This window comes from Monoraphidium neglectum, assembly GCF_000611645.1.
Source record: "Monoraphidium neglectum strain SAG 48.87 unplaced genomic scaffold scaffold02188, whole genome shotgun sequence".
In the NCBI taxonomy this organism is placed as follows: domain Eukaryota; kingdom Viridiplantae; phylum Chlorophyta; class Chlorophyceae; order Sphaeropleales; family Selenastraceae; genus Monoraphidium; species Monoraphidium neglectum.
In genome coordinates, this window is record NW_014011440.1 from 1 (window position 1) to 10,127 (window position 10,127).

General features: G+C 65.6%; 4 protein-coding genes across 4 annotated transcripts; 1 reads left to right on the plus strand and 3 right to left on the minus strand.

Moving 5' to 3' along the window:
- Positions 1–958: 958 nt before the first annotated feature.
- On the minus strand, positions 959–1,117 carry MNEG_10123 (hypothetical protein; the record flags this gene model as incomplete). The annotated part of the gene is made up of 1 exon (XM_014041402.1): positions 959–1,117. A coding segment is annotated over one exon (159 nt), but the record flags the coding sequence as incomplete, so codon positions are not given.
- Positions 1,118–2,763: 1,646 nt separating this feature from the next.
- MNEG_10124 (hypothetical protein) lies at positions 2,764–5,345 on the minus strand (the record flags this gene model as incomplete). Its single annotated transcript, XM_014041403.1, has 5 exons — positions 2,764–2,850; positions 3,193–3,366; positions 3,653–3,903; positions 4,214–4,727; positions 5,325–5,345. The coding sequence occupies 5 exons, from the start codon at positions 5,343–5,345 to the stop codon at positions 2,764–2,766; spliced, it is 1,047 nt and encodes a 348-aa protein (XP_013896857.1).
- A 389-nt stretch (positions 5,346–5,734) lies between these two features.
- On the minus strand, positions 5,735–7,304 carry MNEG_10125 (hypothetical protein; the record flags this gene model as incomplete). Its single annotated transcript, XM_014041404.1, has 4 exons — positions 5,735–5,904; positions 6,171–6,308; positions 6,598–6,817; positions 7,131–7,304. 4 exons carry the CDS (start codon positions 7,302–7,304, stop codon positions 5,735–5,737), a joined length of 702 nt encoding a protein of 233 aa, XP_013896858.1.
- A 504-nt stretch (positions 7,305–7,808) lies between these two features.
- MNEG_10126 (uridine monophosphate synthetase) lies at positions 7,809–9,711 on the plus strand (the record flags this gene model as incomplete). Its single annotated transcript, XM_014041405.1, has 6 exons — positions 7,809–7,895; positions 7,987–8,046; positions 8,311–8,409; positions 8,667–8,825; positions 9,100–9,231; positions 9,440–9,711. Coding segments are annotated over 6 exons (809 nt in total), but the record flags the coding sequence as incomplete, so codon positions are not given.
- Between the last annotated feature and the right edge of the window lie 416 nt (positions 9,712–10,127).

Consider the following 10,127-nt stretch of genomic DNA (forward strand, 5'->3'; position numbering starts at 1 on the left):
GGGGGGGGCGGGGGGGCGCATTCGCCCATTGCAGAGGGGGCGCAGCGGGTGCGCCACCCACGTGCTCATTGAAGCCGTTGCCAAAGCCGAGGATGCAGCGGCCGGCCAGGATCATCGCTGTGTTGACAGAAAACACCTGTTCACCATGCGTGGCCGGCAGGCCGGCACAGGAGCCCAGGAACGCACACCGGGGCACGCGGATGAGCGCCGAGGAGTACAACAGATAGGTCAAGGGACGGGGGCGGGGCGACCAAGAGCCCCCCACCGCGCGGCTGCCTGTGTTGCGCCGCGGCGGCTGGCGGGCTGGTGCTGGACTGCGAGCGGGCGATCGTTAGGCTGGCGGGGGCTCCAGGCGGCGAGGGCACCAGCCGAGATTGCAAGGTGTGTGCGCTCGGCAGGGTGAGGGGCACGCACCTGAATCATGGCCCCGAGTATGGTGAAGGCAGCGCACAGCTGCAGGGAGCTCTGGGGCCGAGCGGGAGCGCGTGGCGCAGCAGGCGGGCGGTCACGCCGAGGAGAAGTTGAGCACAGCACAGTCTTGGTTGCATCCCAGAAGCTGCCTCGATGGGGTCGAGCGGGAGGGGAGAGCAGCATCAAGGAGCTCAATCGTCTAGCACCCCTGTCGAGTTCTGCCAAACCTGCCGACCTCGCCCCCGCCCCCTGCCCGGTCTTTGCTTGGGGCGAGGCGCCTCACCAGCCGCCCGAGGTGCCTGGACGTGACGCTGCTCGCCGCCGCCCCCAGCAGGTCAAACGGGAAGAATATGGCCGTGTACGTGCTGAGATCCGGGGTGGCGTCTTGGAATAAGAACGGGCGGTCGGCATGGGAGATCGGCGGGGCGGCCTCGGACGGGTGCTCGACAGGGGACAAGGGCAGCGAAAGGGGAGGAGGGGGGGCACACCGCGCCGGCCCGCCTACCGTCAAGCCTCTGCGGCCGGGACATTTTCAAGCAACCCTTACCTGCACCTGCTGCTGCGCCCGTGGCGGCCTGGAGGGTTCCAACCAACTGCCGCCCCCCGCCTCTGGATTGTGAGCCCCCGCCGATGCGGCACGGCCCTGCTGGGCTGATGGGACCTCCGCCGCGGGCCCGCTGCTGCTGTCCGTCCACACAGCTGACATCTGGCGTCTTTCCTGCCGATCTGCGGCACGGCAGCCACCTGCGCAGCTGCCCACGCCCCCGTCGTCACCTCGACTCACATGCGCAGTAGGGCGACGCCGCCTCGCGTTTCGCCAGGTCTGCAGGCGGTTGCAAGGATGGGCGTCAAAGCCTCGGCTTTTGCTGCGCGGCAGGGCGGCGATCGCGGCGACAGCTGCAGGCTCGCGCTTGCTGGCCCGGAAAGCGCGGTGCATTGCTGTTCCCTGGTCTTGGCTGACGCCCGGGCTGACGTTATGACGCGCTCTCATCTCTCACATCATCACAATGCACACAAGGCCACACACTCATGCACACACACAGACAAACACACAGACAAACACACATGCACACGCGTGTGCATGCGCACCGACACGCAAACACGGCAAAGCAGTCTAGCGCCCCCACCTGGGTAGAATTTTGCCAGGAAGGGCTTGAATGCAAACACACCCCCTGCCCGGCGGCGGGCACGTGCACGCAAACAGCGGCCACAACGTCAGCGGGCCGCAGCACCTGCATGTGACGGACTGCAGGCACAGCCCGCCCCTCGGCCGCGCGGTAGGGCGCCCGCCCGCCGCCACGTGAGTCAAAGCGTCAGGCTGCCATGCAACTGATTGCTGCCGAGAGCCCATCAGCCTACCCGTGATCCCCGAGTCGTATCCGCCAATTATATGCTGAAGGGCGCCCAGAAAGCCTGCACGCGCGCGTTGCATGGCGGCCGCAAACGCGGGCACAGACGCAGTGGGGCGGAGTGGTCGCTGCGTCAGCGGACAACTGGTTGATGCGACCGCGCGTCCAGTGAGCAGCATATGCAGGTTCGGCGGCCGGCATGGCTTGTGTGGTGCTACTCGGCGCCTCCCGATCGCAGTACCGTCCTGCTATCGCTGCATACAAGTACCAAGCAGCAGCGATGCAGCATAGCGGCGTCATTGCGCGGCGTCATGCCGCTGAAGCGTCGCACCGCAGAACAGAACGTAGAGCGTGAGCTTGTGCTTGAAACCGAGCTTATCTGCGTCCAACCGCTCTTCTAAAACTAGCGGCGCGCCTTCATCACTCGCCCTTTGCTTCTTGCCGTGCCTACCGGCCCCCATCGTTGCGTCTTTCCCACGGCGTTGTAGGGGACAGCCGGGTGATGTACCACATGGATCTCGAGCGTATGTCGTCCAGGCAGCATGAAGCGGGCGCGGGCGACTGTCCAGGGTGACCGCGAGTGACAACACAGCAGCTGCTGCTCGCTCGCATGGCCGACTGTACAGGTCGCGGGCACAGGGTCACGCGGCAGGACGGTGCAACACAGCCCTCATGCAATTAAGGCGAGTGGCATGCCCCAAAGCCTGAGTGCGCACATTGCCCTTGGTCAGTGCAGCCCACAAAACGGCCTTGCCCTCGAGATTGGGGGTTTGCTAGACGCTGCAGTTTGTTACGGGTTCGCCACCGCCGCTTATCCCCAGCCATGCATATGGACCCATTTGTGATTGCAACCTCCTCATGCGCCGGGCAAGCGGGAGGATACCGCATGCAGCATGTGCCTAATCGATAGCCCATGCAGCGCGCAACCCATTACACGAGCCTCCGCCACCTGAGGCCACAGGCAGCTGCGGTGCCACCTTGCCGGCGGGGTCGCGCGCGGCTGTCAGCTGGCGGGCCGCTGCTTTTCCACCACCGCGATGAACTCCTGCACCTTTTCAGGCGACGCCAGCGTGAACATCGCGTTCTGGATCTGAAAGCAAAAAACGCATGCGCCAAAGGGGGGGGGGGCGGCAGCGGCGACGGAGTCTACAGTCCATACGGGCGTGGCGCTGAATGTTGGTGGGCCCCACGAAGGCCGGCCCCCGCTTCGCCGCGCCGAGCCGCCGACCAATCACATACGGGCGTCGAGCTGCAGCGGCATTGAGTGCCGGCGCCAGGCAGGACGCTGACTTGGTCCCAAGCAGCACCGCCATGCTGCTGGCGCGGCACCGAAGCAAGCAGCAACCGAGGGGACCCGCACCAAACCAGGGGCGTCCCACCCACGGCGCCCCGAACAAGGCGGGCGCCAGGGAAAACGCCAGGCGGCGCGCACCTTGTACTTGGCCTCAGTGGCCGCGTTGGGGTCGCCCTTGTCGCCAGCTGGCGGCAGCTCGTCGTCGCGCACCATGAGCGACCCCGACACGCGCTTCAGGTTTGCGCCCGTCGCGCCAGCGGGCTGCAGCAGGCGCGTGCTGGCGAGGACGGCCGAGTACACCAACTGCTTGCCCTGTCGCAGCCACAACCAGCCAGGGCGTTCCTTGGTCAGTTTGGTGACAATTCAGTCCGATTCAGCACCGGCTGGCCCTGAGCCTGGTTGAACGCAGGCCAGCATGTTGAAGGGGCGGCTGCAAGCCGCGCAAGCAGCTGGGACGGCCACCGCCGCCGCAGCCCGCTCTGCGAGGTCGCGCTGCAAGCGCAACATGGCCGCTCTTGCTGAAAAGACCGCAAAGGGGCCAGCAAAACCAGTTCCCCCCTCCGTAACCACTACCCGCCGCCCCAGCCGGGCCTCCTACCGCGTCCGTCGTGAACATTATGTACGCCTTGTCGCCCCCCGCCTTGAACCGCCGCACGCTCAGCTGCCCGATGCCCCGCGGCTCCCACGCGCCCGCGCCGCCGCCGGCGGGCTTCTCTAGGACCACCAGCTTGCTGTTGGCCTTGAAGAGCACCTCAAAGGTCTCCTCGTCCACCGCCAGCTCGGGTTTGTAGGCCTTGGGGCCACCCTCCTCGTCCTCAGCGCCGCCTGCATCGCCGCCGTCCGCTGGGGCTGTGTGTGGATGTGTGTGTGTGTGTGTGTGTGTGTGTGTGTGTGTGCATGTGTGCATGACATGGCCAGAAGTGAGCAGAAGGCGTTTGGAATTTGATGTCAGGCGCTTTATCCCTGCCCGTTCTCATCTGTAGGTTGCGTAATTGTGCCGTTGCATGCGTGTGCATGTTGGTGTGCGTGCAGACCTCCACAAATTCTTCCAGGGGCTCAATACTGAACGGCACCACTGCCATTTCAAACCGTCTGCCTATCTAATCAGCATGTGCGCGTGCGATCAGCGCCGCCCACAGCACGGGCCCCTCAGCCGCACCTGCCGCCGCGCCGCCGTTCGCCGCAGGTGCCGGGAAACCAAACCCGCCCCCCGCCGCCGGCGCCGGCGACGGCGTGAACCCACCGCCGCCGCCGAAGCTGAACGTTGCCGGCGCCGGCGTGTGCCCGGCTGTGGACTGGGTGCCGCCGCCGAACGTGAAGGCGGGCGGCGTCGACGCGCCCGGCGTCGACCCTGGGGACGCCCCTGCTGCACCGAACCCGAAGAGGCCGCCACTGCCACTACCCCCGCCGCCGCCGCCCCCTGCCGCGGCGGCGCTGCTGCTGCTCGGGGTGCTGCCGAACGCGGCTCCCGCCGCGCCCGCCCCGAACGTGAACGCGCCGCTGCTTGCCGCCGCAGGGGCGGCCCCGAACGTGACGGCGGGTTTGGGTGCCCCTCCGGCGGCGGAGCCGAATGCAAAGCCGCCTCCTGCGCTGCCGCCGTTCCCGGGTGTGCTGCTGCTGGCTCCAGCAAAGCCGAAAGTGGGCGTGCTGCTGCCGGCCTTTTCGCCCGGGGCCTCTGCGACCATGCGGGTAGGGTTGGGAACGTGTGAGGGATTGCGCAGCCCGGACCGGACGCCAGCAGGTTATTGCACCAGCCTGCGACTGCGCCGAACATGGTTGTAAGGCCGCATCGTGGGGCACGTGCTCCTTGCCTTGTGGCTGCAGGACGTCGTCAAATTCCTTGGTCAGCTCGTCTGCATAGCGCACATATGCCCGGGCGCCGTCGCTCCAAAGCTCGCTCCCATGCTCCGATGCCTGTTGCCGGACCCAGCTGAGGGCGTGCGGGAAAGGGGCAGCGGTTTCAAATGCGAGAGAGGCTGTACGCACGCACACTGGAAGCCAGTGACGGCGACGCGCTGCAAGCACAGGCGGAACGCGGCGGTCGGGCGCCTTACAGGCGCACTGGTCACCTTGCATACTGCTTGTTGAGGGACTGGAGGTGCGCAGCAAACTGTGCCGCCCTGTCCGGACCATCCTCTTCATCCGCCTGCAGTACAACCCGATCAAGACGCAATGCAGCACGTTTGTGTCCTGAACTTGCTATTTTGTCCGCGAAGAAGGGCTCTACACCGCCTTCAAGCGCCGCGATCCTCCCTCGATCTGAGGCGCACCTCGCTGGCCTTCCGCTTCATCGCGTTTCTTTTTTACAAAGCTTATCAGCTGCTTGCGTTGGTTTACGAACACTCCAGATCAGGATCCTCACGGTCAGATACCGAAGCTTTTTACATTCACTGCAGCCAGCTAGACGTACTCGGGGTATGATTGCAGGTGCTGAGGGTTTGGCCGTCAGAGGCAGCGGCGCACCATTCCGTAGTCAAGCAGCGTGCACGCCTGGGAACGCGCCCGCGCACTTGCCGCCTGCCGGACAGTCAATCCAGGCCAATACCAGCACAACGGCTGGAACATCTGCGGCCACGCCGCAAGCTCGCGAGCAAAAAACAGGACGGCGCCAAATAACCAGTGCAGCAGGGCAGCCAGCCACACTCCACACCCAACGCCGCACCAAAACCGCCCAGCATGCTCAGGCCAGCCTCTTGCGCAGGTACGCGCGCAGCTGCCGCTTGCGCGAGCACACCGCGATCGTCATCTCGTCGGGGTCGACGCCGTCGTCAGCCATGCGGTCGATAACGTCCAGGGCGCGGTCCGTGTCCTCTGTGCGCACGCACACCTCCAGCAGTGCGTTGAACGAGACTGCAGCGGTGTGCAGGTGCGCCGGCGGAGGTTGTGCGTGCTTGGCCGAGGACTTCTCCGCAGAAATGCAGATCTTTGACTGACATGCGCAGCTTGTGTGACCACATGTCCGCCACGTGTTGTTGATTGCGTTGTCAACCGCAGGTATTGCCCACCCAGCACCGTCATGGCCGGCCGCGCCCATACGCACGGCTCGTCCCCCCTTGTCTGCCCCGATGTGGCACACGCGCTATCAAAGCTCGCCCAGCCTGCACCCCAGCACCCACCGGCCGAGGGCTCCAGGCTGAAGCGCGAGCGCATCCTCGTCAGCATGGCATCTATTTGGTCCCACTGCGGCGGGTTCTTGGCGCCATAGCCCCGCAGCAGCACCGCAAACGTCACCTCGTCGGGCGCCAGGAAGTCACCTGAAGTGACGTGGCGGAGGTGGGCGGGGTGGTGGCAGCGTTGAGGGCCTGTGCTTCCAAAACTGCACATGCGTTGACAGGGCAAGGTCGGTCTGTAAGACCTGATGACCCACACACAGCCCACGCACCGCAGACCGCCGCAATGCCCTCCTAGCAGACTTGCTGCTCCTCGCCAGGCCGCCCTCACCCTCACCCTCACCGGGCAGGAGGCCCCCTCCCCCTGCACCAGCAGCAGGCAGCCCAGCCCCACTTCAACAGCCCCGAGCGTGCACCCCAGCCGCTCCCTCACCGAAAAGCTGCTCAAACACGCTCTCCGCCATCTCCATGTTGCCGCTCTGCGCGCATGCCGCGACCAGCGCGGTCCCCGCCTGCGTGTCGGGCTGCACGCCCAGCCTGGAAAGGCCGGCCAGCTCCTGAATTGCCTCCTTGAGCTTGCGCTGCGCGCCTAGCGCCTTGATGCGGCGCGTGGCCTCCGCCCTGACCTCGCGAATGCGCTCCTCTTCGGAGACCTGGGGGCAGGGGCGGCGGGCGCGGTGAGGGCGGCTCGCTTTCGCAGCGTCGTGCGGGGACAGCGACGGCCGCCTCGCATGGGTTGGGGGTACATGACAAGGCTGCAATGCTATGGCAGAAGACGCGAATTGGGCTTAGTGATACTAAAATTCCGTTCGTGTGCCGCGGCCACAGCGCACCGGCAGTGGGCTGAGGCCTTTGCATGCGGTGGGGCCCCATTCAAATTTGGGGCCCTGGAGTTCACGTCGTGCATGCTCTGTCGCCACCCGTACATCGACCGATTGCAGGGGCGGTGTACACTTTGATACCCACCTGCGATGCCTCAGCCAAGACCGCCAATGGAGTGCGCACCCGGCGGCTGCCTCGACCTGCTGCTGATGTGGGGCGCATGTGCAGCAGAGGCGGCGGCACGCTGCGTGCCGCTGCTGCGAGGCTGCCGCAGGCGCATCGCTGTAGCAGCTGCTGCCGCATCACGTATGAGGACATGGATTCACTAGTTTACGATTGGTATGCTGAGTAGGACAGATAGGCCCCGCTGGCTGATTATTAGTGGCTGTGGAGGCTGTGGTTGGGCGGCGCAAGCCAATGGGCATGAGCGAACAGCTGTAAGTAATACGAATTCGTTGCTTTGGTGCTTCGGAGTGCCTGGGCGGCCCACACGCAAGTCTTGCCAGTGTGTGTCACCCGGTGAGCGAACACACACAAAACGCGGCGGCCCGCTTTCAAAAAGCAAGCGCAGGTGTAGCTTTATTACATATAGCGTCACCTGGGAGCTATAGGGCCTCCCAGATCGCCGATCAGCGCATGCATTGTCGCGGCGGGTCCCTGCCGAGCAGCCCTGCCAGACAGACGTCAAGGGTTCAGCAGGGGGCTATTAATCCTCACATTAACGGCGCGATCGCCTCTGCAGCCCACGACCGCGTTTCGAGAGCAGCAGCCAGCCCGACCCCGACTGCAGCCCAGAGCTCCCACAAGCAAGCAACAGCAGCCATGGGCCTTTTCGGAAGGAAGGCGGCCGCGGCTCCCTCCACAAGCGAGCCCGCCAGGGGCGCCAGCCTCGTCGCCAAGGCAACCACTGTGAGAACTTGCCGCTAGGCCGCCGCTGCCGCGCGCGCTCTGCCCTGTCTCCCGCCCACAATGATGAGCACAAACAAATCGAAAACCGCAGAAGGAGCCCATGACTGAGCAGGAGGTGGAGGACCTGGTGCTTGCGCTGAACAAGATCGAGGTGCGGAGCGCGCCCCAGGCGGCAGGGCAGCATGTTGGCGGCCGCGCAGAGCAGCACAGACCACAATGGGCTTACATATCATGCTGCATTGGGCCTTCAAATCAAGAACCGTACCAGCATGCAACCAACAAGGATCCTGCACCTGCAACGGGGCCAGCAGCCACGCAAGCAGCCACCAGCAATGCGGCGTGGAGTGGAGAGCGGCGCCTGGCGCGCGCTCGCACCCCCTCTCCTTACCCCCTCCCCCCCGAAACAACCATGTAGGCCGTCAAGTTTGGCGAGTTCAAGCTCAAGAGCGGCCTGCTGTCCCCTGTGTATGTCGACCTGCGCGTCATCGTGTCGTACCCCGACGTGCTCGAGAAGGTGCGCGGCAGCAGCACGCGGGCTTTCGCGCAAGGATCGCGTCTGGGTGCAGGTGGTCTGGGCGCCTGTTGCTGCGGCTCGCGGCCGATTCAGGTGCATTGCTGCCGGCGAGCCAGCCCGCTTCCGCGGCCGCCGCACGCAGCGCTGGCCTGGCCTGGCCCCTCAGTTGGTCCCGTGACCTTTCGAGTCCAGTCCCGCGCGGCGCGGCGTGACGACGAGCGCGGCCCCCCGCCCGGCACGCGCCCGCCGGCCCCCAGGTGTCGCGCATGATGTACTCGTGTGTGAAGGGCGTGGCCTTCGACATCATGTGCGGCGTGCCCTACACAGCGCTGCCCATCGCCACATGCATGAGCCTCGGGTTTGACCTGCCGATGGTGATGCGGCGCAAGGAGGTGAAGGATTATGGCACCAAGAAGGTGCGAGTCATGGGGCCGTGCTGATTTGGTTTTGCTGGCGGGCAGCACGTCCGTCGTCTTTTCATTTGGTGATGTGTGGGCCAGGCCTCGACCATGTCCTTTAAGGGCCTCTCTTTGCACCACTTCCTCACTCGCACATGCACGCACGCGCACATACGCACTAACACACACACACACACACACACACACACACACACACACACACACACACGCACGCACGCACGCACGCACGCATGCACACGCATACGTTTTATGCTCATGCCCTCCCGACCAGGCCATCGAGGGGGCGTACAAGTCTGGCCAGCGCTGCCTGGTGGTGGAGGACCTGGTCACCAGCGGGGCCAGCGTGTTGGAGACACTCGAGCCACTGCAGGCGCGCCCCGGCTGCTTTTCCGCGCCCGCGGTTGTGCGGCCACTTATGCGGATTTGGGGGCGCGTGCGTTTCATGGCTTTGTCCCGGGGCGAGGTGCCAGCAAGGTTTTGTGGGTCCATGATCATGCCTGTTATCCTTCCTCTCCCTGGTGTGTGCACTTTTTTTTGCCAACCAAGACGAGCATCCCTCTCCCCACGCCAAGCTTCCCGCCGAACTTCCCGCCGAACCTCCCGGCCCGCAGAAGGAGGGCCTGATCGTTGAGGACGTGGTCGTGCTCATCGACAGGGAACAGGGCGGAGAGGCCCACCTCGCGGCCAACGGCCTGCGCCTGCACGCCGCCTTCAAGCTCAGCGCCATGCTGTCCGTGCTGCTGCGGCACGGGCTGGTCAGCGAGGAGACAGCGGCGCGCGTGAGGGCGTTCATCGCGGAAAACCAGACCGCGCGGCCGGCGGCGGCCGCGGCGGCGCCGGCGGCTGTGGCGGCGCCAGCAGCGGCTCCAGCGAAGCCGAAGCGGTGAGCTGGCGGGCGTTTGTTTGAAAGGGCGGGGCTGCCGCCATGCTGCTGGTTGCCTTTGCCTGGTGGGCTTCCATTGTGTTGGTTGTCCACGGTTGGGCGTGATTGTGGGAAAAGCGGCCTGCCGCCGCCGTTGCGCATGCAGCCGCATGTGCTGCTGCCCACACTCCTGCCTCCGCACCTCGGCGCGCTGACGTCAACCCCTCGCCAACAGCTCTGCGGCCCCTCCCATCCCCATCCCGCTCCCTGTGCTGGCGCCATCAGCCTGACGTACGAGGCGCGCGCGGCGCTGGCCCAAAACCCCATGGGCAAGGCGTGCCTTGAGCTGATGGCGCGCAAGAAGACCAACCTGTCGGTGGCGGCTGATGTGGACACGGCCGAGGAGATGCTCGAGATTGCGGACAAGGTGGGGGGGG